At 60.4% G+C, this 26,637-nt stretch overlaps 1 protein-coding gene across 3 annotated transcripts in view; it reads left to right on the top strand.

The window, feature by feature from the left end:
- PHACTR3 (phosphatase and actin regulator 3) overlaps nt 1-26,637 on the top strand; it is a 210,408-nt gene that overhangs the window by 106,558 nt on the left and 77,213 nt on the right. For all 3 annotated transcript variants that reach the window (XM_038572758.1, XM_038572760.1, XM_038572759.1), the window contains exons 2-4: nt 11,113-11,274; nt 14,674-14,751; nt 20,392-20,574. In XM_038572758.1, coding sequence (XP_038428686.1) covers nt 11,113-11,274; nt 14,674-14,751; nt 20,392-20,574 — 423 coding nt within the window. The remainder of the gene's footprint in view (nt 1-11,112; nt 11,275-14,673; nt 14,752-20,391; nt 20,575-26,637) is intronic.

Genomic DNA, 26,637 nt, shown 5'->3' on the forward strand with positions numbered 1-26,637 from the left:
CCTGGGCGGAAGCTCTGCCCGACAGCCACCGCCCCTATTTTCCCTGCCCCAGCGCTGGCACCCCCTGATCCGTGTTCACCTATTCTGGTGCTTTCCCGTCCGTGGACACGTCTTCCGTGGCTGCGGCTCCCGCTCGGCTTCACATGGTGGCGTGTGTCAGTGCGTCATCCCCCCTGGCCGTGTAAGACGATGCAGCCCCGCGGGACACACGGTTAGACCCAGAGCCGAGACCTGACAGTCGCCCTCCCGCGCGGTCCCCCCAAGGAATCAGAAAGGGTCTTCAAGCAGAAGCTTGGCCGTGAATATCCGCGGCAGCGCCGCGCTGGAGGCAGAAAGAGCCCGCGGCGCGTCCGTGCGGTGGCACAGCGCTCGCCCTCGATATTTCTGAGCCCCCCGCTGAGTGCCCCGCCACCGCCCGCCCCTTCTCTGACCCCTCCCACGGTCTCTCGGGGACCTGCTGCGGGCCCAGTCGCCGGAGCCTCCCCAGGGGGGAGAGTCCCGAGGGAGCACCCCGCAGAGCCGGGCCGTCCCGGAGAGGACAGCCTGGCACCCCCAAACCGAGGGACCGAAGGAGGCAGAGGGCCCCTTGGGGGGCCAAGTGCATGGCTCCCCCCAGGGGCTGCAGCTGCAGGGAGGGGAGGCCGGGGCTGAGGAGCACGGCGGGAATTTGCTCTATGCCAGCGGAGGCCACTGGAGCGGTTTGAGCGGCGTGAGGCCGGGTAAGGGGATGTGCTGTGGCGTGACCCCGGGTCAGGCCGGCAGGGACCTGGGTGCCCTGAAGGGGACCAGCAGGGTGGCAGATGAGCGGCAACAGAGGCAGGGAGTGACATGGTGACATCTGGTGTACCCATAATGTCGCTGCCGCCCCCACCCCGGAGCCCGGGCCTGGCAGGGCAGGGTCAGGTCTGGGTCCAGAGAAGATGCTCAGGAAAGGGGTCCGATGTGGGCAGAGCTGGCCGCCCCAGCAGAGCAGCTGCCGGGGGCCCTGCGGTGCTGGAGAGCAGTGGCTGGGGTCCAGGGTAACTGTGTATCCGTCAGCGGGGGCTGGCCCTCCTGGGGTGGGGGGCACCCGGGGCTGTGCCCCAACAGCAGCCTGAGGCCCCGAGCGTGCTCTGAGCAGACAGGTGTCACTGGCCGGGGCGTGTTCCCGGCAAGCGTGTGGACCCGCCGGCTTGCCGGGCTGCCTCCACCTTGGCGTGACCTCCGTGACAGCCGCCCGGGAGCAGAGGGCCGGGCCGGGGCCTGTGGCGACAACAGAAGTACAGACACTGCAGGTTCTCAGGCACAGCAGCCTTTGCTCTCAGGGGCGGCCCAGGATCAACCACGAGGGGCCGGGAGGAGGCCGCGTCGGCAAAAGCACGGGGTGGCTACAAAGTCAGCACATTCGGGAAGGAGCACAACTTGGCCAATCCTGAGAAACATGTCTTGTCCTGTAGGATTATGAACGTCAGCTGTGCACGCACAGGAAGGGGCTGGGAGCTCAAACATGGAGGAGTTGGCGTCTCCTTTCCTTTTGCTTCTCAGATGCTCATGGGGCCCTCTCTGGGCCCCCCTGGGTTCTGATTTAGGGCCTGCGGAGGCAGGCACCTGGGACACACTTGGTCCCTGCTCTCCTGGTCAGACAGCCAGGATGGACATTCAGCTAGTGAGCAAATCAATAGCTGATTCTAAATTGCACTGACGTCTGTGGTGAAAAGCGTGATCGGAAGCCTGCAGTGGGTATGGAGGATGGGACCGTGAGGGATGAGTAGGAGTTCGTCAAGGGAAAAATGTTGCCTCTAGAGGGATTGGCATGGGGGCAGCCTTGTGTCTGGAGAGCTTGAGCTCAGGGAAGCGGAAGAGAGGCAGCCGTCGGTGGAGTAAGGAGGGGGTGCGGTTTGAGATAAGCTCATGGAAGCAGACACCAGCATCTGGGGTCACTGTGGGGGTCTTGTGTTTTGCCCTAACGGCCCCTGTGATGTTAAGCAGGGAAGTGATGCACAGCCCTGTCTGCTTAGCAGGGCAGGCTTAGCGGATGCCGGGCAACCAGTCAGAGGCTGCAGAGCTGGAGGATGGGGGTGACACTAGCCCGGCCCCCAGGGGTCGGGAGTGGGAGCAAAGGTAAGGGACCTTGAGCCCACACCATCCCTTCTCACCCTCTTCCTTCTCCGAGCGTCCAGTGGCCCCTTTATCCCAGAAGACATTTCCGAACGGACCGCCGAGGGCAGGTGTTGGCAAACGGTGGTCCACAGGGCAAATCTGTCTTCCACTGGTTTTTATAAATAAAGTTTTATTAAAACATATCCGAGCCGACTCACTTGGGTATCCTCTCCAGCGGCTTTCATGCGCTGGCTGGGTGGTCACAACAGAGATTGTGTGGCCCTCGAAGCCCGAGATACGTAGGCGCTGCCAGGCCCTTTACAGAGAACTTTTGAACATTTGCCTGTCCCTGACCTCAGCAAAATGAACGTGGAACACATTTTCAAATAACCAACCTATGGGCTCAGAATCTTCCCGGCATTTTAAATGTGTTTAATTCCTCTGAAAAATGCTAAAGCATGCTTTTTTTTTTTTTTTTTGGTGCATTTTTTTTTTTTTTAAATTAACATCTGCCCTTAAGCTTTGACTGGCATATAAGAACCTCGAATTACACTTTGGTGTAGAAATGTCCAGGCCGGAACTCGGGCTTCGTCGATATTGTTCGTCTGGATTTGCAGTTGCGATGCTGACGTCTCCCCGTGGGTTGTTTTACAGTTTATCCTGTCTCTGGAACGCCCGGTTTTCTTTCCTCCGTTGAAGACGATCTTTAGGGGGCCGTCTCTGAAAGCAGAGTCTGTGGGGTCCTTTGCTGAATAATTTTTGTAAGAGTTCGCGGACGTGCAGATACGGAGCGGCCCGCTAAGCCCGACGCCAGCCAACGCCAGAGCGGGGAGCGGCAAAGGCGGTTCTCGGGATCCTCCTGGTCCTCCTCCCTGACCCCATCCTCCTCGCGCTTTCATTCCAAGTTCCAGACTCCACGCAGCCTTTTCAGACTCCCTCGATTTACAGATTTGAGCTGATTTTCACTCGGAGAACTGGCCATATGTCTGGCAGACACCAGCGACCATTGGCAGAGTTGTGGGCTTGATACTAAACAGATGGGCCTTCTCATCAGATGTGCTGGTTTTTCCACAATAACTCGCGAGGAAGAAAGAAGCCGCTTTAGTGCTGCCGTGGTCTCTCCACGGGTGTCGGGGCAGAGACGGTGCCCGTTGCCTGGTCTTCGTATTTGCATTCTTGCTGTGTAGGGGCCTCGGGCGGTGGGGGGAAGCTCAGGGAGGTGGGAGGCTTTGAGGTCCAACTTGTGCAGAGGTCTTAGAGAATCCCCGTTCTCTTTGGGATGCAGAATAATTGGGGACCAGACGTTCATATTCCAAAAATGAACTGCCATGAACGCCGCTGAGCAGGGGCACGTTTAGACTGCTTGCTCTCACGCCTACTGCTCCAAGTGCATGGTTGCGCCAGGCCGGGTGTGGTTGCGGCTGTCTGGGCGGCAAGGGGTTGCCTGATTAGCCTGCGTACGAACGGAGTCACTTGCGGCAGGACTGCTCAGAGCCTTTGCTTGCTGTGATAATAGGTGGCGGTCCTTCGGGGAGGGCTTTTCATGCACATGGTGTGTTCTGGTGGGCCTTCCTCCACAGAGCATCTCCCATGTTGGGTTCCGGGGAACTTGGGGAAGCCTGTTGTCATGCCCCACTGGTGAGCTCTGCATCCGAAAGCCTGGGCTCCCGGGCCGGGCCTGCCGCTCATCAGCCGTGTGACTTCCTACCCGGGTTCCCTACCCCCCACAGCGTCCTCTTCCTAAATGTGCAATGGAACTGGAAATGTAGTCCCTGCCTCCTGGGGTTGTTCGCTGGGACCCAGGACGCTGAGGAGTTTGCCCCCCGCCGCCCCACCCCGGGCGTTCAAAACTGCCTGCTCCTGCGATCAGCTTCCGGGGCCCACTGTTCACTCAAATGCGTAGCAGGGGGGAGGCAGCAATGCTTAGGAGCCCTCATTATCCCCCGCCGGTGGGGGTGCCCTGCCAGTGGGGGTGCCCAGGTGACCCAGGTCGCGGTGCTAACCGGTGACCTGCATTCTGATTCCACTTCCTTTTTCCCACCGCAGGAATCAGTCATTCATGCATCAGTTCGCTCACTCCTTCATTCATTCACTGCACGTGCTGGCAGCCGTGCCAGGTGCCCGGGGAGGGTGCGGGGAGCCTGCTGTGGGGGTGCCCAGGGCCCCTGTGCCGGAGAGGCGGTGGCCTCCCCCCCGGGGGCTGTGAACAAGCGCAGGTTCCGCTGGGCAGGCGGGCAGAGCTGTAGGAAGGCCTGCAGAGGTCCTGGGAATGCAGCCACCGGCCCTTAGACCCTTAGACGTTCCTCTCTCCTTTTAAATGGATCCACCCTTCTTCCTGCCTCCCTGCCGGCCCCCTGCCCGCCCCGGGACCCCTGATTCCTGGAAGGTGCTGGGGTGTGGCCTGGTTCTGCCTGTATTCATCAGCACTCCCCAGACGTCCTGCTCCTCGGTGGCTGCTCAAGAATTTTCCAGGAGGAGTGGAGAGGGTCAGACTAGCAATACTTTCACCTCTGGGAGACTTAAAGTCCATTTTGGAAATTTGGTTTTTGGAGGCTGAGACCCATTCTGGGTGATGGGCCAAGTAAAAAACCCAGTACTTCTTCCCAGACGGCCGTCAAGCCACATCTTTTGCAGCCTGGACACAGGCCATCGGTCTTTGACGCCAGACGCCGTGATTTTGCTCTGTGCTGCTCTGACGACGGTCTCCGCTCCAGCCCTGTTTCCACCCCGCACCCTGTCTCCCTGACAGCAGTGCGGTCATCGTCTGCTCCGCGTAGTCTGGTGCGGGGGGCTGGGACGAGGCGCTTTGTGGCTGATGTCCTGACTTCCGAGCGTACTCTCACCTTAGCTGCGTGACCTGGGAAAATCATTTCATGTCTCTCTGCCTCCGTTTGCCTCCTGTGATGTGGGTGATGAAAATAGTGACCAGCCGCCTCCGGTCTGGCTAGGAATGGAATGAGCTGGTTTGTGTTAGGGGCTCTGGATGGGCTTGTCACATGACATAGCAGGTGCCCGTACATGTCCTGGCTCTGAGGAGGACTCTGTCTCAGCACCTCTCTGGATCCCTCCCTCTTTTCTGTGCCGGCCCGCCACCCTCACCCCACCTGTCCCCTCTCCCAGGGCCTCCCTGCCTGCGGCTGTCCACACACGTGACACTCTCGAGGCCTGGTCCCCTATGCCTGCCCCCCTGCAGGGCTTCTGTCTTGGTCCCACGCAGCCCTCCCCCCGCCCCTTCCAGAAGCCCTGAGCTCCAGCTGATGGTGCTCGGATCCAAGGGCACAGACCCACGCTGGCCAGGGGGTGACACCAACGACGACGCAGCATTGTTACTTTTTCTCTTATCGATATACTTTCAGTTAGAAGATGATGAAGAATATATCATCTTTATATTGAAATTATGTTCTTCCAATCACGTGTAGTCAGGGCCGCGGGTACTAGAGGGCAGTCTTGTGCAGGTGTATTTGCGTGTGTGTGTGTGTCATTGATCGGCACTGCCGAAGGTTGGCATCTCCATGCACATCTCAATTTCCCATGTGGAGATTTTGCTGGGCTTTTTTTGAACCTCAGAGGCTGGGGACGTCGGGTCGTGCTCCTCTCTGCCGTATTTCCCGTGCCCCACATACCACGTCCTGTCACGCTTTGGTGGATTTGCACTTTTTCTTCAACTCCTTGTCAACCTCCAAGGCCCAAACCAAGTATCACCTGCTGCCTCCCCTGCGCCCCCAGCAGCCTTCTGAATTCTCACCGCCCCCGGCCCCCACCTGGCCCCCCAGGTCACCCAGGCTGGAAGAATTGCGCCCTCTGCAGGCATACCCCACCCCCACCCCCGACGCGGCTCTTCCTGGTGATTGCAGGCATCCCGGTTTTCTCCGTGGTCAGCGGACCCTGCAGGGCAGGGGGCTGTGCAGCACCTCTTGCTCTGCCTCACACCCGGCAGGTGCTTGTCTCGTAGGAGGCGGTCTCGGCGTATCGCCCGATGGAGTCTTGTGGGCAAGGAAGGCTCACTGAGGAAGCAGAAGCCCCGCTCTCTGGCCCCGGATCCCACGTCCTGATCTACGTTCTGAAATGCCCTCGGCGTTTCTCTCTGTGTGTCTTCCTGCTGCTCCATGAGCAAGTGAGCTTTGTGCAGGGCGGCCCTGGCTCTCCGCAGGCCTCGGCTGATGCCCAACGGATGAGTCTGCGAGTGAGTGAATGGGCACCAAAGGGGCATTGGTGTTCTCTGATGCGGGGGGCTCCCACCTTCCCCACGAGGCCGGCAGCTCTGCAGGTGGCGCCCAGTAATCATGGGGGGGGGGTTGCCTTCTGTGGTGTTCTGAGGAAAGGGAAAGGGAGACGGGAGCCAGTGGATAGAAGGTGAGGAAGCAGGAATGCCCCAGGTCACAAAGGAGTGGACTTTGGAGTCAGATGGACGGGGGCCAGATCCAGGCTCCAGCCCGGGGGCTCCACATCCCAGTTCCCTGGCCAAGCAGGTGTTTCTTCGAGAACCGCCTGGGGACCAGGCACCAGTAAAGATGCCAGGGGCTGGCGGTGAACAGACGGCCACAGCTCCTGTTCTCAGAGGGCTTTGTGTGTCCCGGCGGGAAAGACAGGGGACGATGCACAGTACGTCCCAGGATGAGAGCCAGGAGCCATCAGAGCTGGGATGGAGGGGTGGGAGGAAGAGAGGAGCTGGCCCCGTGCCTCAGCCCGCGAGCCCAGTGAGCTCAGTCATGGTGGCGCTGCTGTCCTTCCCTGCCTTGTTCTAGAACAGCGCCTGCCTGTATGTCTGTGGGCTCCACCGGTGGAAGAGGTGGGCAGGGTTGGTGCCAGCGGACAGTGAGGCCCCCACGGGACCAGGAGGGCCTTCCCCTCCAGGTGTCTCACATCAGTGGGTGGCCTGCCTGCCCCCTCCATCCTTCGGGAATGCTGGGAGGCCCCCCTGCCCTGTGGCGGCGTGTGACCTTCCCCTCCAGGTGTCTCACATCAGTGGGTGGCCTGCCTGCCCCCTCCATCCTTCGGGAATGCTGGGAGGCCCCCCTGCCCTGTGGCGGCGTGTGTTACTTCCTCACACAGATGTGGGGACACACTTTTCATTAATTAACTGCTAATGGTTCACAGGTGGCAGAGGTGGCCCTACGATGGCACCACTGTGTTACTTAGAGGCCAGAGGATCTGCTAGTGTGTCCGCACCTCTGGGAATTCTCCATAGCAGGGTGTAGGGGGAAAGGATGGGGAGGAGGAGGAGGGTGGGGAAGGAGAGAATGGGGAGGAGGAGGAGGGTGGGGAAGGAGAGAATGGGGAGGAGGAGGAGGGGTGGGGAGGAGGAGGGTGGGGAGGATGAGGATGAGGACAAGGAGGAGGGCAGGGAGGGAGGGATTAGGGAGGGGGAGGAGGATGGGGAGGTAGAGGATGGGGAGGAGGAGGAAGTCAGGGAGGAAGGGGATGGGGAGGTGGAAGATGGGGAGGAAGAGGATGGGGAGGAGGAGGAGGGTAGAGAGGATGGGGACAGGGAGGGGGCAGCAAGAGGGTGGGGAGGGAGAGGATGGGGAGGAGGAAGGTGGAATGGATGGGGATGGGGAGGAGGGGGACGCACTGTCCCCTCTGCACCCTCCACTGCTTCAGGTGAGCCCCAGGGCTGCACAGCCAAGGACTGGGGCCGTCCCGAGTGCTCAGCTCCCCCCGAGGCCAGGGCAGGGGCGAGGATGCAGGACAGGCACCCCCGTCCCTGGCAGCGAGGCAGGGAGCCAGCCAGCACGTGAACCCAGTGCCCAGGTGGAGCCCCTGTGTCCTTCACGACCGCCCGGGGCCGGTGTCCAAAGCGTGTCACGAATGTTGCAGTCATGATGGTGACAGAGTCGGGGGCCGAGCTGAGCGGGTGGGCACCTGGCGGTCAGCCTGCCCTTCGTGCCACAGGGGGGTGGGCGGGGAACGTGCAGGACACGGAGGTGACCAGAGCTGTGTTCATAAGGTGGCAGGGGACCGGGGGAGGCTGCTGAGAACTCCGTGGGGCATCTGAGGCAGCTGCAGGTGGCCTGGACCCAGGTCCCCGAGATGTGGGTAGCCCGAGGGGTGGGGTTCGGGGTCGGACACATGGCTCCTTCCACGTGCTGCTCCTCTTTGCTTCGGCTGCCAGGGAGCTCGGCCACCATGTGCCCTCCTCGGGGCCCACGTGCCGTCTCTCAGGCCTGTCCAGACCTCCTGGATTTCTGCAGCTGCTCACCCTGGGGGCCCCGTGCTTCTGGGAACTGCCGCCTGCCCTCCGTGAGGTATAACCCAAGTGAGGACAACGGTCCCTGGAGGCTGGGGTGTCGCCACTCCCTTCCCCCAGGATGGCAGCTCTTGGGGCCACTCCTGCCTGGCCTCCGGGGACGTGGGGGCGGCTTGGGCTCCCCGGCTCCCCGGCCCACACTTCCTGGGCGCCTCCTGGGTGCCGGGTGCTGGGCCCACCCATGGAAACAAGCTCAACCAAGTCTCTTTCTCTAACAGGACACCCCTAGGCCTGTTCATCCACACGGGTTGCTGTGTTGACCGCCTGTGGACAGTCTCCACCCGACAGTTAACTCCCCTTCACAGTGACAGAGTGGCTGCACCCCCCGGGTGGCTGGGATGGTCCTGCTCTATGCCTTTCGTTGGTGTCCTCCTCTTGGAGATAACTGTGCATGGTCACCCCCAGAAGCAGCTTGGAGATCCAAGGGCGGAGGGGGGTCCTCTGGAGTCAGGCCACTCAGTCAGTCATGCCCGACGTCCCGCATTTCCTCGCTCCGTGAGTCCACGAGTGGCCCACGGCTCCGAGCCTCAGTGTGCTCACCTGTACGAGGGGTATGATCATAGTCTGCATCTCAGACCTGTTGTGAGGTGAACTAAGGCAGTTCTGGCCTGGAATACGCAGGGACTAGGTTTCACGCCGTAATAATTCTTGCGTCCCTTGTGTCCTACAAATGACTGCAAACTGGTACCGGGAGGCACCTACGCTAGCAGCGCTGGTAACCCGAGTGTCTGCACAGTCTTGAAACAGAGATGATGTTCTTTCACATGGGCCGGAGCAGACGCTCAACGAACTGTGTCCGAAACGGGTTTACCCAGCCTTCCAGGCCCCGTGACCCCCTGTGGTCACCCTGAGTCTTCCTTCAACACTAGGCATTGGGGATGGCCGTTCTCTTTATTTTACAGAGGAGGGAGCTGAGGCTTAGGGGGGCGGGGGCCCTGCCGTGAGCCCTGGGCTGCCGACAGGCGTCAGACCTCGGGGATGGCCTGGCTGCTCCTCGCCGGGGCCGCGCATCCCCGGGGCGCTCATCATGTGGGGCACAGGCTGGGTCCTGGGGCGCCCGGCCCATCGCACGGCCTGGCCCCGCTCACCATCCTGCTACAGCCTCGCCGCAGCCCTGCTCTGCCGGCGTCCCCTGCCTGCCCCCCACAAGCTTCTCGGCTCGGGAACCTCAGGCTCCCTGCCCTCTCCGCGCGGCTAGCAGCGAGGCAATGAACCCACTGGGTGTGGAGGAGTGTGCGTGTGTGTGCAAGCGTGCATGAGCATATGCATACGTGCACCGGGTGTCCTGCCAGCAGCCGTGCTGGGGGCACCGCGAGTGTCTGAACGTGTGCCCAAGGGATCCTGAGAGGTGAAGGCTTCGGGCACTGGAGCCCGGCCCTGCCCTGGGGCGGGGGGAGAGACTGGAGCCCTCCCTCCAAGCGGCAAGCGGCGGGCACTGGCCTGAGCTCTGCGTGAGCTGCGCCGGACTGTGGCCGAGCAGCAGGCGCCGCGGGTGGCTCTGTCGCGGCTCCCCCAGGTCGCCTGTCCTGTCCGCCGCCGCACTGTTTTCTGTTCCAACTAATCTTCTGTCTTAAAGTGTGAACACACCCTACGCTGCTGAGGGCCGGCGCTGAAGCTCATGTGTCCCGCCCGCGGGCCCCCAGTAGCAGGGGTCCTCCGACGCGACGTGGGAGGGCCCCGGACCTGTGCTCCGCACAGAGGAGCAAGCTCAGGGGCGCGACCCCCTTACGCGCCTCGCTGGCAGATGCTGTGTGAGTTTGCGTGCTGATTCTTTTTTTTTTTTTTAAAGATTTGATTTGAGAGAGAGAGAGAGAGAGCGAGCGCACAAGCAGGGGGAGAGGGAGAAGCGGACTCCCCGCTGCACAGGGAGCCTGACGTGGGGCTCGATCCCAGGGCCCTGGGATCATGACCCGAGCCGAAGGCAGATGCTTCACTGACTGAGCCCCCAGGCACCCCACGTGCTGATTTTCAGGACTTAACGATTTACGTCAGCCGAGCTGCGTCTCTGCAGCCCAGATCTGCTTTATTTTCTTCCGTGTCGGTACACGGGTCACAAGGGAAGGCCGGTCAGTGACGTAGCCAGTGGCCTGTTGATGGTACCAGTCCCTCGTGTGTGACAGACGCACTGTGGGCGTCCTCGGATGTCCGTGTCTGTGTGTCCCCCAGAGTGCAAACACGGCCTGGTTTTCTGAGCAAGGGACCCGAAGGAGGGTCACTTCCCTTTGCCCGTTCACGGACCAACCCCTATTGCAGCTGTTGTGTGAGGACCACGGCCAGGCTGTGCTGAGGTCCGAGACAGAGAGCTGATGGCTGAGTGGGAGGGCAGGCCCCCAGGCTCCCTTGCTGCTCCCGGATGCCTGAAGCACAGGTAGCCTCAGGAGCCTGAGGCAAGGCTCTGAACCTCGTCTGGGACAGGAGAAGGTGGAGGTGTGCAGAGAAAGTCAGACTTAGCCGGGTAGGTGAAGTGCTTACAGCAAAAAGCTGAGGAGAACAGCATGGGTGAGGGGCATAGCATGAGCAAAGGTCCTGGGGTGGGAGAGAGTTCATGGGAAATTTGAGACGTCTTCACATTGCTGTGGCCAAATGCCAAGTTGCAGGGTGGGTCCCGGGGGGAGGGCTTCCACTGGAGGGAAGTAGAGCACCCAGGTCAGGTGCTGGCTCCCATGCGAGTGAGCCCCAGGGTTTGGAGGGTCATCAGTGGCCCCTTGGGTGAGCAGTCACCTCGGCAACCTGCCCCCCTGCGGAGTCACATAGGAGTGGTGATCACCCTGGTGTTCCCCTTCCAGATGAGATGGACCAAGCCCCCCCAGCGCGCTCCGAATATCTGGTCTCAGGGATCCGCACTCCCCCGGTGAGGAGGAGCAGCAAGCTGGCCACCCTGGGCAGGATCTTCAAACCCTGGAAATGGAGGAAGAAGAAAAACGAAAAACTGAAGCAGACGACGTCCGGTGAGCATGGGGGACAGGGAGCTGGCGCCTGGGTCATCACGCTGCTCGGTGAGCACGTCGGCCTCCGGCCCCCACGGGAGGGTGGGCTGAGCTCTGTGGGCCCCGCTGGCAGGAGCTGTTCCACTTCTCAGGTCACCTCCATCCCCGGTCCTGGTCCCGGGACACACCTGTCACCCCTCACCACCCAAACCCCTGGGGCGCACCAGTCTCGGGGTCCCTGCGGGGCAGGGTGGGGCAACAGGCTCCCAACACTCTCCGATGACACTGGGCCTGCGTCCCTGGGAGCCCCCCGGGCGGATCGGAGGGTCAGGGCCCTCCTCGTGGCCTGGATTCTGGAGGCATCCCTTCTTACTGGAAGCCCCAGCCAGCCGCTCCCCACTCCCCCCGCAGAGGCTGCCCATCGGGGAACTCCCACCCCAACGCCCGCCCCCCCAAGGGCCCAGCAGCTTCCTTCCCTCACTCACCTGGGGCTGCGTCCTTACACCCTGCCAGTCCCTGCTCGGTGGGAAGTTGGGCTGTGTTGGATCACAGATGACACCTGTGGTGGGCCCTGACATGATAGTAGCAAGGAGTGACCAACCGAGCCCTCAGAGCCAGTGCTCTCAGGGGGGCCTGCCCATCTCAGGGAGGGGAAGCCAGTCCAGGTCACGCGGCTGGCAGCCCACGGAACTGGAGTGTGAGCCCTGGCAGCCGGGCTCGGGTCTGGCTCCCGCGTGACAGGGTGTCCTTGGTAAATGGGAAGGAGGTCCGTGCCCCGAAGAGCAGACCTCAGGGGAGGCCGCATCTCTGCTCCCGCCTGGCCTTGCCGCTGAGCTGGAAACAGTGAGAGCTGTGCTGGTGGCAGGAGTCCGGGCCCTGGGGACCGGGCGGGAATGTGCCGGTCTCAGGCTGCTGCCGTCCTGTCCCCGGAGGCCCCGGGCCCGTCTCCTCCCCCGCCTCTGGCAGTGCAGACTCCCGGCTCCGAGGATGGCGGAGACACAGCCCTTGGCGGCAACAGGTCCCTCACTCACACTTTTTATACATTTTACAAATAATTTCTTAACCCCCACTCCCCGACCAAGAAGCTGATTGGCCAGTTCTCCTTGTTGAGCATGAAAGCAGATCGGTGTTTCTGCAGGGATCCTGAGCGCCTCCTGTGTGCCAGGCACAAGGTGGATGGGGCCCCAGGCCCCGTGCACTTAGAGCTTTCTGCCCAGTGGGGAGTGGGGCCGCAGACCAGTGAGTGTGGGCACAAGCCCGTGAGATCAGGGCCCTGGTGGGGCTGCAGAGATGCTGAGCAGGTGCTGGGGAGGAGGCGTGGGGGGAGTAGGGGGCATAGGGGGGTTGGGGGGTGGGTCTCACTTTGGGCTGGATGCTCTGAGAAGTCTCCGGTGAGGAGGCACCGTTGAGCCCAGGTGTAACAGGCCTCTTGAGAAAAGCAGGGAACAGCATTTGTAGCAGAGGGAACAGTTCTTGCAAAGGCATGGGGGGGCCAGAGCATGGTGACATGTGTGACCTTGGGAGCCCCTGATGTGCCCTGGGCCAGAGAATTGGGGGGGGGGGTGAGCTGTGCAATCTGCGGACTCCACACCCCAGGCCCCTTCCACACTGTGCTGCAGGTGAGTGATCTGTAACCTCATCAGGATGCCGTAGGGTCCCCGCAGGTACATTGAAGGCCTGTAGGTTAATGCCTGGGGTCCTCACTTGGGGGCCCTTTATGAGGCATTTGGAAATCCGGCTACATTTCATTTATTCTAAACCACTCGTCCCCTCACAGTGTGGGATATTAGTTATTTCAGTATCTGGGGTCCCCGATCTCACAGGCACTTAGCACGAGATGAAGTGAAATCTAAAGGTGGTTTAAAGAAACAAGGTTAACCGAGGCCCGGGCCGGGCGAGCACAGGCAGCGTCCCGAGGATGGCTCCCAGACGTGCTGGCCTGGGAAGTGGCCCCCGGGCTGGAACCTGCTCTGGAACTGCTCAAACGGCTTTGAGGGAGGGGGCTTCGGTGGTGGGGGCCAGTCCCCTGAGAGGCGGACAGCAGATCCTCACGGCTGCCTCTTGGGGTCGATGAGAGGCTCAGGAGTCAGGGCAGGCGATGTTCTGTGTGAGCCGCACCCCAGTGAGCACCACCCAACGGGGTCCCCTGGGTGCTGCTCACCCTTGTCTGTTGGACCAGATGGCGGCTTCTCCACTCACCCCTCCCAAAGTCAGAGTTCAAGTTCTCTGCTCCGTGCACACTTCTGGCACCTGGAGATTGGACCTAAGGAAGGATATCGTGTTCCCTTTGCCCAGAAATGTCTTCCTCCTGATGGTGTTTGGGTTCCCTGTTGGTGCTCGGCTCTCTCGGTGTGAACACCTGCAGGGAAGCCAGCCCTGATATTCGAGCGCAGGCCTGGGTTTCCCCTTGGTTCTGGGTCATTCCACTCACCCATTTAGAGATGCTCATTGTCCGGCTCCCCTGTGCCTGCTACAAAGTAGGTGCTCAGTAAATGCTTTATTAGTTCTAATCATTTGAACAGCCCCGTTATCACCACCTGCTCCCCACTAGAGCTCCCTAGATCCTGGAGGGAGGGGGCCTGGGTTGGTTCTGCTCCCCAGGGATGCCCCAGCGCCCGCCCTGCACTGGGCACGTAGTAAGTGCTCAGTAAAGATTTGTAAATAAATAACTTCGTTGCCATTACCTGTTTGCCCTCTGCCGCTAGTCTTTAAGCTCTGACGACGGGAGGGCCGGCTCTGTTCGGTGTCCCCCACTGTGGCCCTCGGCAGGCATTTGGAAACCAGGTTCTGTGGTAGGCAAATAGTTTTCTGGAAAGATAACGAAGAGGAGACTGTGCAGCAGAGTGAGCCCCCTGCCTCATGCTTGGGGGCGAGCTGCCCGGAGGCTTTGAGGAGAACTGGCTCCATAGGGTTGGTGTGTGTGTGTGTGTGGGGGGGGCGCTGGCCCCTCCCTCCTTGTTTGGTGACTTCTTTGAAAGCTTTAACCTGGGGTTTTATTGGAGAGACCTCTGGTGGGGCGGGAGACTGTTCTGTGAGCAGACGTCAAGAGCTGCCAGGATGTATTGAGCAAAAGATAACAGGACCCACAGAAAAGTCCCCCAGGGTTCTGGGGGCGGAGAGATGATGCGCTCCTGGGCCGGGAAGTTAAGGAGCTTTAGGCGGAAGGTCAATGGGCAGGAAGTCCACTTAGGGAAGGGTTATCCAGGCCTTGCTCTTCAGCTGAATCACAGGAATGACAGCTCAAGCCGTCCGCAGAATGTGCTCTCCTGGGTGAGCGTCTCTGCAGCACTGTGCAGACTGCGTAGTGGGAAAGCTTGGGGTCCCTGGCCAGCACCCAGCCTGGCGGCCCCCCGCGCCCCCCTCTCCCCCCATCACCTGCTGTAAGCTAGATGCTCACCTGCGTGTCTGTGTGTTGTGCAGCGCTGGAGAAGAAGATGACCGGCAGGCAAGGTCGGGAGGAGCTCATCAAGAAGGGTCTGCTGGAGATGATGGAGCGGGGTAAGTGGGGCCACCACCCTGCAGATGATGGAGCGGGGTAAGCAGGGCCACTACCCTGCAGATGATGGAGCGGGATCAATGGGGCCACTACCCTGCAGATGATGGAGCGGGGTCAATGGGGCTGGCACCCTACAGATGATGGAGTGGGGTCAGCGGGGCCCACAGAGGGTGGAGTGGCGATCGCGGCAGCGGGGCTGGCCCTGGGGAGGCCTCCGTGGTGGCTGGTCCCCCATGGGCCCATCCTGAGGCTCCGGGCCGCCTCTGCTCCAGGGCACGGAGCTAGGAGCCCTCATCTGTCGACGGTGGCCAAAGGCTTCTTGCTGTGGCGGGGCCGGGGTGGGCTGGCCTCGTCCTGCTTCCCCCGACTACGTGGTGGCGTTGGCTTCTGTTTCACGTCTCCACCATTATCCGTGATTGGGGCAGGTTACATTTACCCACGCGGCCGTCTAGTACCGCTGCCAGCCCTTCTGGGCGCTGACCCGCCTCACCCCTTCCCTGTGCTCCCGCCCCCCACCCCCGGCACCCCCACCGCGCGTCCTTGAGAAACACTGGCTGTTGCTGCCCACGGTTCACTCAGAGAGTTCTGGAGCTCCCCACCTGGTCTTGGCCTGTGCGTGACGACGGGGCACAGACGCGGGTCCCGATGCGCACCTTCCATCCTCCCGTCTCTGAGACGCGGGGGGCAGCAGACCTGGCTGTCCCGGGACCTCCCTCTGCAGCCGGGCCACGCTCTTGCCTCCTGATGGAAGGGGCCTGGCCTGGGGGGCGGCTCCCCGAGGCTGCGGGGGCGTGTGGAGCTCCTGCCCCGTTGCCATGGTCCCTGTCCTTTGGCTCAGGCGTCAGGACCAGGATGCGCAGCAGGCCCTGCACCCCCCCCCCCCCCCACCGGCCCGGCTGCTCTCCAGCCCAGGGTGCTCTCCGCCCTCGTTGCTCTTCAGCTTGGGAGGGGAGCGTGGTGACGGGCCGTGGTGGTGGGAAGCCGGCACGAGGAGCTGCCCATGCCCGTGATGGAACCTGGCAGCCCGTCCTGCAGCATTGGGGTGTTGACGTCCGACTCTCAGAACTGGGGGATTGTCACCTGGCCCGTTTCATCGGGATGGGACAAAGCAGCTCCGACTCTGCATTTTGAATGTCACCAGCAAACCTTCCTTTGGAGCTTGGGGAAGGGGAAGGGGAAGGGACGATAGCCCCGCATCCGGCCTGCTTGTCTTCTGTCCTAGAAAGTCTTATCACCTGTGAATGAAGAGGAAGCAAAGATGTGGGTTTGATTCCTGTCAGAAAAATAGAGGCGGGTGCAGAACTGAAGGGGGGGGGGGTCTTCCAAGGAGAGCTCTGCTTTAACTCGGCTCTGAACCGTTGTGCAACGTGTCATCTGAGGGACCCAAGGGCCTCAGGGAGCAGGTGGTGTCCGGCGCTGGCCCCCAGCGTGCCGTCGCCAACCCCCACGTTAGGTCACACTCCGGTCGGCCGAGTGAGGACGAGCCGGGAGCAGGTGGGTCCCACACACAGTCCTTCCTCGGGAGTTGAAAATGCGCTCGCCGACTGATGCCCCCGGAGGTGATCCCACAGATCCACATGAAGTCAGCTGCGCTGAGTGCAGTGGCACCCGAAGAACGGGACCCGGGCCTGGCCCGGACAGCGGGCGAGGTCTCAGTGGGAGCCCGGGCGGTGGCGGAGCAGGCTGGTCCTCAGAGCCTCTGGGAGGGCCCTGGGGTCAGGGGGCGGAGGGGGCGGCTTGTGTTCTGCGGAGCTTTCCTGTGTGTGCAGGGACCGTGGGATCTAGGACGGGTTGGCAGCAGGCCCCTGGGGTCAGTACTGCCCTGCGGTAGCACCCCAGGCCCCTTGCTTCGAAAATGCCTCTTCCCGCTGGGGGCCAAGGCCAGCCCCAGCCAGGCCGTGTGCGTCCCTGGTGTCCTGGTGTTGCGATAACCCGTGTTCCTGCCCGTTGCCAGGCGTTCTTGGAGGGGTGTGGAGCCGCCCCCTCCCCTCCTGTGGCCTCTGTCTGGTGTAGGCGCGGAGGTGAGTCCCCCTCCCAGGTTTGGCTAAAGGACTCCTCCTCCCCTGCCACCACCTGTTCCCAGCCAGGCCACGTGTCTGCAGCCGGAGTGCCTCCCCGTGGAGGCGCCTGGGTGCTGGGTGTGGGTGACAGGGCCCCGGGCCCCAGAGAGGCCCCCACGGGCTCAAGCACGGGCCCTGCAGAGCTGCCCCAGACCTCACCCTTGAGCTTCACGGGCAGGACAAACCCACGTGGACACATGCATGCCCCCACAGCTGTCACCTGGGAGTTGGCCCACAGGGCAGTCAGCAGCATGAGGGTGCGAGCTGGCTCCTGGGCAGGGCCTGCGGGAGAGAGCCCGAGAGTCCCCGGGGGGTGTTTTGTGATCCTATTGGCCTGCGCGTTTCTGAGCAGTCTGACCCAACTCCTCTTTTCATTCCGGAAAGTCAGGCAACCTGCTGGAACCTGGGAGGGACCCATGGGTGCTGCTAAGGAGCGTAGGATGTGGACTGGGCTGGAGGTGGGGGAGGTGACCCGTCCCCCACTCTGTCTTCCCTGCTTTGGCCCCGCTCCTGTGACTCACCAGGTGACAGGGGAGGGCCAGCCAGCATCCCGGCCCCTCCACTCCCTCCCTCGCCCGAAGCAGCAGGTAAGGACAGGAGCCTACACATCTTCCCCGTATGTGGCCACTCGGCCTTTTTTCAACTGAAGGAATTTCGTACTCTACCACGGGGTAGAAGAAGGACATCCTTGTCACCCTGGTGCTGTGTTCAGTGACCTGAGAGCCACAGGGTTTCCTTCCCCGGGGGGCACTGGGCAGTGACACGTTGTCAGGTGTGTCTGGCTTCCGTGTGGCAGGAACGTGGGGGCAGCGTGTGCGTGTGTCTGCATGTGTGTGCACACGGGGCGTGTGCGTGTTGGGGGCACGCTCCCTGTCCCCGCGGCTGCTCCGCTGTGTCTCCCCCCACAGCCCTGGGGGAGGGGGAGGGGCGTCCGATGGAGACCGGGCCAGGAGGGAGGGCTGGCTGAGCAGCGAGGCTCAGGGGACAGCCACCCACAGCTCCCCCCGCCCCAGCCAGCGTCTCTTAGCAACGGCCCTGCCACCAGCGCTATTTTGGGAACCGTAACTTTCATTGAACATGATTCTGAACCGGAGCTCGGAGCACAGCCCGGGAGAGTCCTGCAAGTGCCCGGAGCTGGGCCGCAGGTGGCGGAGGCCTCCAGCTGCACGTCGGGTGGAGCCTCTGCTGAGCCGGCTCCGGGCCGCGGACCCTCAGTGTTGTGACCACTTTGCTGTCGCTGATGATGATGGGGGGAGGGGGGCTATTGTTCCAAACAACAGCGTCCGTCACCGGCAGCACATGGCCTGTCCTTCCTGAGAATGGGTGTCTGCCTCTGCAGGCGGCGGGCCGCAGCCTCACCCGGCCGAGTGGTAGCGTTCAGCTGGCACGGTGCTGCAGGGGCCAGCCGCGTCTCTGGCAGGGCGCAGCTTCCCCTCCAGGCTGGCTGTCCTCTGCCCCCGGGGACCGAGGAAGCTGGCGGCAGGGACCATCACAACCGTATGTCAAGTACAGGTGAGCCCGTCCTGAGCAAGGGCTCGAGAAAGCACGCTTTAGAGCTGGACCTTTGCGACACTTAATCGTGTCCACTGGGTGTGTTTTCCCAGCTTGCGTCCGGGGCTTTTCCTGGGTCGGGGTTGGTAGGCGGACCGTGGCGGCAAGTCTGCAGGTCAGAGCTGGCCCAGGACCAGTTTTTGTAAGGCCCTTGGGCTGAGTATGGTTTTTAAACTTAAAACTGTTTTTTCATAAAAATAAAAAAATCAAAGAATTGCAGTATGGGCCCTGTGGCACGTGGCCCACAAAGTCTAGAATATTGGCCACCTGCTCGTCTGGATCCTCTGGTCAGGTGACACGGCTGCACAGGTGAGACCTTCCCAGCCCCAGCTCTCCAGACCTCAGCCTGGCTGACCTTTCTGCCCTCCCTGGGAATAGGTGGCCGTGGTTACAACTCCCGTCCCTGGGGGGTCACATGCCGTGGCCTGGGCCCAGGTCCTGGGTGCAGTGAGCCCCCAGCCTGTTGCTCTCACATGGGCACATGCGTCCACTCATGGGGCCGGACTATCCGTCATCCTCGTCAGACCTCGTCAACAGTAGTAATGATCATTGCAGGCATGAGAAGGGCCTGCTTCTTGGCAGGGGCATTGTGTAGATTAACTCATTGAATTCCCACGTGGATGCCACGAAGCCTGTAGTGACATCATCATCCCCGTGGTAGGGGCGAGGAGACTGAAGCCAGAGACGTCTGCCATGGGATGGGATGTGTGAGCAGGGTCCATTCTTGTCCAACCAGAGCACTTCTGGGGGTGAAAGGGGCCTTGTTGGAGGACAGGAGGGCAGCAGGTGGGAGTTGAGGCTGGCCCAGATGAAGGGAGCCCTGACCCTGAGATCGACCACCTGCACTCCCCCGCCCACCCCAGGGATGGGAGGCAGCTCTCCTGAGCCAGGCTGGGGACCCACACTGCCGTGTGCACACATGCAGGTCATGCTGCCGCTCTGCACGTGGTGACCACCTGGTGACCCAGGCACGCTGGCTGTGGGACCTGAGGGGGCCGTGCAGGGGCTCCATGCCCTGGTCTGCATCTCAGAGGGGTGATCGTTATCCGTTGGCTGTGACTCCCAGCTCCGACCTGCCATCTGGTGGCCGTGTGACTGGACCCGTTCATTATGCCCCTGATCACCAAGCCTGTCTTTGGCAAAATACAATCCTGGAGGTGATCAGTCAGTCCAAAGCCAGACCCTCAAAGGTTCCAGCTGAGCCCCAAGCAAGGAGAGGCACTGAGTCCTCCTTTCAGCCCTATTAGGAGCCTGGGGTCACTTTTTTCTGAGGAGGCCACCTGTCTAGAGCTGCTCTGAGCCCCCTCAGTCCTTGGCTGTGCTCCTATCCCTGGGCCTGCAGCACCTGAGAGTGTGAGCCAGCTGGGAGCCAGCTGGGGGAAGGAATCGACTCTTCTTATTCCCTGGGGTGGGTGGCAGAAAATGGTTTGCATCCTAGGGGACCGAGGTGCAGCAGTGGGCACGGAAGCAGGTTGGTTACCTGTATCCACGAGAATGTCTCGTACCAAACACCTGCAGTGCCTCGGGTGGTCGTTGTTTGTCATCCGGTCTGGGCTGGCCTTGCTGGACAGGAGCAGCTCCGTTTTGTACCATCTGCCTCTCGTCCCCCAGCCTGCTGGCCAGGTGCATCCTAGCAGTGAGGCAGGTGGTGGCTCGATGGTAGGGAGGGTGTGAGCACTCTTGAAGGCATTGCTGCTTCAAGCCTGCTGAGGCCCTGTTGGCCAATGCAAGCCACGGGCAGAGGCCATCGTGGGAATGGGGGGCACTGCCGGGTACTGATGTGGGTGGCACAGTCCCCCACAGGTGGGTGCTGTACAGAGGCCAGGGGGCTGGCGGAATAGCAGCCTCCTTAGGACGAGCTTCCTTAGGAATACTGGATGTGGAGAGGGACTCCCAGGAGGTGTGGGGAGGAGACACCGGGGTGTCCTGCTGGGGCCTGGGATGGCACGCTTCCCAGGGAGGCACCTCACGTGAACGAAAGCACGGAGGAAGGGAGATGTGGGCTCAGCTGACACCTGGATTTCCTTGCAGATGCTGAAAGCAAAGCCTGCACCCCTGATGGAGGGCCCCGAGCCACGCAGAGTGAGCCGTCCACCCCCAAGCAGGAGACGCTGACTTCAGAAGAAGCCCCACCAGGAAGCCCTTTGGCCACTGGGACAGACCAGTCTTCCCTGGATGAGCCGCTGTCCTTGGACTCCCGTTCTGACGATGCAGGTACTGGCCGTAGGCCGTGCAGGGCTGAGCCGCTGCCAGGATGACCATTGGCCTGGGGTCCCCACCCCACCCCACGCCCCCACCCTCCCAGCCCCATAGTATCGTGTCCTCAGAGGCACAGCCGTGCTCTGGGCTCCGAGCCCCGCCATGCTTTCCTGTGTGGTTGGGTTTCAACATTCGCCAGAGCGTTTTTCTCTACTGTCTCTTCCCAAGCTTGGCACAGCGAGGAGGTGTAGGTGCTTGAGGGTGTTCCCGGGTGGCCTTCCCATGTGCATTCCTCCTGGGACATTTTTGCCTGCCTCCGGGAACTTCTAAGCAGGAAGATTCTCTCCAAGGGAGCCAGTGTCCTGTGGGAGCAGCTTAGTTGAGCCCGGAACCGTAGGGCAGGATGAGGAAGAGGGACCTTCCTCGTGGCCTAAATCCTCAGCAGGTGGCTGCCTCGGTGCCCAGAGCCTCCAGGTGCTGGCTGGGGTGCTAAGTGCCATGCTCCTCATGTGCAGGGCTCTCTTCATCACCTCTCCATCAGGTGTGCTGGATGAGCTGCTCGAAGCCTCATTTCCAGCCTCCTTTCCTGGTCAGGGTTGTTTGAAGGGAGGAGGAGCTTAGTGCAGTGTGTGCCGCCCTGGGTCGTTGTCGGGCTCGGTCGGGGCCGTGGTGCTGGTGGTGGTTTTATTTGACTAGACCGGGGCAGGTGCCAGCTGAGGCAAAGGTGGGGAGAAAAGGAAACCAGACACGAACCCACCAAAGGAGCCTGTGCGTGCTTTGAAATATCCACCCCCTCTTCTGACCCGTTAGCATTTCCTATGGAAATATTCAGGGGGGCCTCACTGTCGAGTTGGAAGCTCTTTCCCTCGTAAAATTTGCTAGCTATGAATACATCAGGCACGGTGTGGGGGCTAGAGGTCAAATGGTCCCCACAAATGTGGGAGATTGGACATCCAGGCCACGTGGAGGGGCATGCCGGGCTCCGGTGGCTGGTGGGTTCTGGGCTTCAGAGCCAGGGGGGCATCTGTTCTCTGTGACCTACTGCTGAACACGGCTCGCACCTCTGCCTTTCGCCGGCTGCCCCGGCCAGTGAAATCCCTCCATGTTAGCAGGCCCCTGCTGAGAGGTAGGCTCTGCCCTAGGTCCTGGGGGTGGCTGGACCTCTCCAGTTTCACCACAGCTTAGGGATATGGTAGGAGTTTGGGTCTGAAGTGTTGTCACCCTTGGATGGTCCCAGTGTCCCCAGGGTGGACTTCATCAGGGTGGTGCTTGGTGCGATTCCACCCGTGGTCCTTGCAGGTGAGCCCGCCCTTGGCCACGGAGCCTCCCGCTCTGCCAGGCTGCTGCAGGCAGCTCCCCTGCTGGGGCCTGGCACTTCTCCGCGGCAGGCTCCTTCTGCTTGCTCAGCTCTGAGGAGCGTGCATGCTCCCATCAGCGGCCCCACTAACCTCAGGTGCTCTTTCTCTACGTGCTTGGTTTAGGGATGGGTTCTTGAGAGCGGAGTTGGTCTGTTGAGACTTGCTCCTGGGCAGGATGTGCTGGTGGGTCGGGGGTCATAATGGTAAACGTATCTGGGTCCCGTCCTCCCAGACTGATGGGAGAAGGTGAGCAGACTTGCCGACTCCCTTGAGCTAAAAGCACATGATGATGAGTGTGCATCCTCGGGCTCCTCCCTGAGCCTGGGCGCTGGGGCAGCCCGGGGGCGAATAGTTAGTCAGGTAGACGGCCAGGGAAAGAGCCTCTGGGATGCGGGAAAACATTTGCAAAGAGTGGGAAACAAGGTCCACAGGCTTCTTCTGCACGGAGCCAGCTGACTATTGTTGCCTTTGTGGGTCAGAAGGTTCCTGATGGTGGGCACCACTGAGCTCCACGGGGTGGCCCAAAAGCAGCCACAGAAGTGCTTGCGAGAGCACGTGGCTATGTGCCCACAAACCTTATTTACAAAAGCAGCCTCTAGGCTGGGTTTCTGCGGGCTGTGGTTGGCCAGGGAGCAGGGCAGACACGGGACTTTCACAGAGTGAAAGGTGTGTATGTGTGGCCAGAGCCAGGGCAAGCTGGAGAGAGAGAGAGAGAGAGGGGCGGAGGGCCCTTGGGACCTGGGGATGACAGGAGAGGGATGGAGGGGGAGCCCCGGTGGATTTGCGCTGTAGGAGGAGCACCGGGCTGCGGGGTGAGGCCTGGGGAGCAAGCGAGACCACTGTCCCTGGTCCATGTGAGCCCGCGGCAATGGCACCTCCTCCATCAGCCGGTGTGGGTCCCGTGTCCCTGGGGTGTGAGAGAGGAGTTGACATAAGGTGGCATGTGGCAGATCTCTAGAAACCTTTTTAACGGTGATGTTTATTTTCATTAACAAAAGAGGAATGGGTTTCCCGTTGAGGGCAGCGGAAGGATTTTCTCCTCCTAGTCAGCAAGTTCAAAGGAAAAGTGTGCATTCACGTAAAAGAAAGGGCAGTGAACCAAAGTACAGGAACGTGGATAAAAGTCTGAAATCTTTAACGGAGGCCGGTTGTGGGCGGCGTGCCGTTCCCAGCACCACACCTGCATTAGCTCGTTTGGCCCAGGAAAGGCCCCTAGGATATTAGCACCGCTGTTTCCCTCTTTCCCTCAAGACGAGAGGGACGTGCAGAGGTTCTGTAACTCAACTGAGGGTACAGAATTAGGGGATTCTGAGCAACGTGTTTGACATCAGCCGAGCCCAGCTTTGATACAAGGCTGAACTGTCAGCCAAGCTGTGTGACGGCAGAGAAGTCGCTCAGCCTCTCTGAGCCTGCGTTCTCAACTCTGAGGATCATGTCATACCATCCCTCGGGGGTGCTGAATTAGGTAATTCCCAGGAATCCCGTAACGCCACCCTGACGTGCCCCGAGTACTCCATAAGTGTTTGCTGCTGGCGATGGTTCCCATTGTCCTCACGGTAAAAGCATCTCTTGGGCCCTAATGCATTTAACACGCAGGATCCAGGCCCACAGATGCCCCAGAGGCCCTGCCTCTGACACACATGTGTTTTGGGATGTGGATCTGCATTTTGCTACTGAGTCAGGACACTGCCGGGCTCTCCGGCAGCCCTGCAGGCCTGGAATCCTGCGCCGGGAACGCTGGCCACCACTGTGACCCCAGATCTCTGTTGGGAAGGCTTGAGCAGAGCCCTTCAGTGAGGGGACGCATTATAACCTAACAGCATTTAAACCCACTGCTTGAAAAATTTCCAGTCCACATTTGAGAATGAGGAGCTTCCATAAGAATCTTCATGTGCAGCTAGCTGCTTCCCAGCCTTCAAAGTTGGGGCCCCACCCCCTGGTGACCTCTTTGTGGGCTTCAGCGTTACATGGTGAATGCCATGCCCCCCACCACCCGTGGCCTCCCTTTCTGTGGGTTCATTCCCCGCCAGCACCTGCGGCCTGGAAGCAGATGCTCCTCCTGACGTGCCGTCAGAGGGTCAGCGGCGGGCTAGCGGCCTGGCACAGGCCTGCGCCATCCGCTCCCTGTGTCTCCTCACGTAGGCTCCTATCCTGTCCCGTTCCGAGGAGGGTGAGTACAGCACGATACGCTGCCTGGAGAGAGCGACCTCAGTCACAAAACCTTTACCAGTGTACGCTGTTGTCATTGTTCTTGTTCATCTCTCGCTGTGCTGGATCTGTAAGCCGCACGTCTTCATAGACGGGCACGTAGAGGAAAAGACCCAGGACCTGTCCGGTTTGGTGCTGCCCATGGGTCCAGGCATCCTTCGGGGTCCTGGAACGTATCTCCTGTCGATAACGGGGGAAGGGGGGTGCTGCTGTAGTTAAAGCGTGACGGGATCCTGGGTCTGTAGGGTCTGGTAATCTGATTCTGTTCACCTCTCATTCTTATCTCCGCACTCTGCAGCTCCGCACCCAAGGGACGCGGGCCCATCCGTCTGTGCTGTCAAGAATGCATAACAGAGAAAGCTGGATTGATTGATTGATTGATTGATTGATTGATTTGAAAGCTGGATTCTAAGTGGCAACTTTGTCAGGGGAGTGCTCGAGCCCCGGGAAGTGCCTGCCTAGGTTCTCTTCTTGGCCCTAGGAAGTTCATGGAAAAGTCCAGGGGCCCGGAATGGGATGACCTTGTGTCCCGGGAGGGAATCCCCTGGAGACGTCCTCTATGGTATGCTGTATGTTCTGGGAGATTAGCTACTTCTTCTCAAAAAGGAGGCTTCGTGCAAGCTTTGCTGGGGGAGAGGGAGGGACCACATGTCCATGTGCATCAAGAAGCTCCTAGCTTCAGAGGACACTGCTGCTTGGCCAGGTGGGGCTGCAGCTTCCACAGACTGCAGTGTGTGTTTGGAGGGGAGAAGAGGGAGAAGACACCAGGAATGTCTTAGGAAAAGTCCCTGCTGTCAAAGATTCCGACCATCGTTTTCTTTGACTCTCTGAGTTTGGCGGTTAGGGTTGACTTTGAACCCTTGTAGATGGGGTGATTTTGTTTTTCCTGGTTTAATTTAGATAGTGCTACACCAGCTACATAGAATTCCCTAAAAAGCCCAGAAGGATCTGTTGTTTTAACTTTAAATGGGATGGATGGGTGTTCATTGTCGGTGCTGCTGGGCAGGGGCTGAGCTCTGCTGTTCCCATAAGTGCGCTAATTCAAAAGGCAAGCGGCATTCAGTAAGCATGTACTGTGTTCATTGTATTTTTCTTAACAGCCCTATTTTTTTTTTTAAGCTGAGAAAGCAGAGGCCCAGAGAGATTGTTACTTATCATCCGAGGCCCCAGAGCCCAGAAGTGGTAAGCTGGAATTGGATCCCCAGACATGCTTTTAACCGTAATACTCTACGGCCTAAACTAGTGGCAAGCAGGAGGTACCCCTTCATTCTGCTTCTGGAATGCTCTGGAATGTGAGTTGTCTCGAAGCAGAAGAGGGGATGGCGAACTGCAGGCTATAGGTCCGACCTGGCTGCACCTGTGTACGCATGCACGCCGTTGCTTCTGTGTCACCTGAGCCCTACGTTGAGGTTTGTAAGGTGACAGAGGCGCCTTGGCTGAGAATTCAGCTGGTGAGAAGCGACCTCTGCTGGCCAGCGGAGCGCACGAACCGCCCCCGAGGGAGGATCTCAAATGTGGGGAACGTGTCAAGCCGACATTGTCTTCTACATTTTTAATGGGTGTTAACGTTTTAATTTCGGCAAGATTCCAAACTACAGTGGTAGCTACACACTCACATGAGCGTAGAGGAAGATGCAGGCTGGACGAGCTGTTGAAGCACCACATTCCCAGCCTCAGGGACCCCAGACAGGTCAAGGACCTAGGGGTCCGTGTGTGACGAGCTTGGGTGAGTTTTGCCGGTAGATGTTGGAGGAGATTTTGCTGAGACCTGCTGGTGTGTTGAGTCCTGGGGCTCTCAGAGCAGAGGTGGGGGGCCTGCATTCCACCTTGGGCTGGAGGGGAATGGGGACGGCTATGGGGCTGTTAGAAGCTTACCCTACAGCCTGTGGTCGAGGAGGTGTGAGCTGTGACCACCGACTTACTCCTAGAAGCGTGCAGCTGCCCTGTCCAGCGCAGCACTCACTAGCTGCACGGCTACTTAATTAACTAAATGAAATTTTAAAGAATTCAGCTTCCCAGTCACGCTGGCCACCTGTCAGTTGCTCATTGGCCACATGTGGCTGGTCGCCTACTGAAATGGACAGGGAGGAAGCCTTTCCAGCATCTCAGAAAATTCTGCTGGACGGCACTGGGCATGAGGGGTGGCACACATCCACTTTGGGGCACGTCCACTTTGGGCACAGGCAGGGAAGTTTCGCTGTTTGAACTGGCCAGCCTTCTGGAGCTCGCTGCACCAACAGAGATGCTCGGACCTACAAAACCCTTTATAGAAAAAGTCTGCCAACCGCTGGTTGAGAGAATGGATTTGGGGCAGGGGGTGTGGTAGGGAGGGAAGGAATCTGGAGGCCATTGCTGAGGTCCAGGCAGAGGCCATGGAAGCTTGCACGGGGAGGCCAAGTGGACATTGCTGAGAAATGTTTGGGATGTGGAGCAAATGGTATTTATCTGGGAATTACATATAGAGGACAAGGTACGGGGTGTCCAGTCTGGCTGCACAGCTGGAGAGCTGTGT

This window comes from Canis lupus, chromosome 24 (genome assembly GCF_011100685.1).
Source record: "Canis lupus familiaris isolate Mischka breed German Shepherd chromosome 24, alternate assembly UU_Cfam_GSD_1.0, whole genome shotgun sequence".
Taxonomy (NCBI): domain Eukaryota; kingdom Metazoa; phylum Chordata; class Mammalia; order Carnivora; family Canidae; genus Canis; species Canis lupus.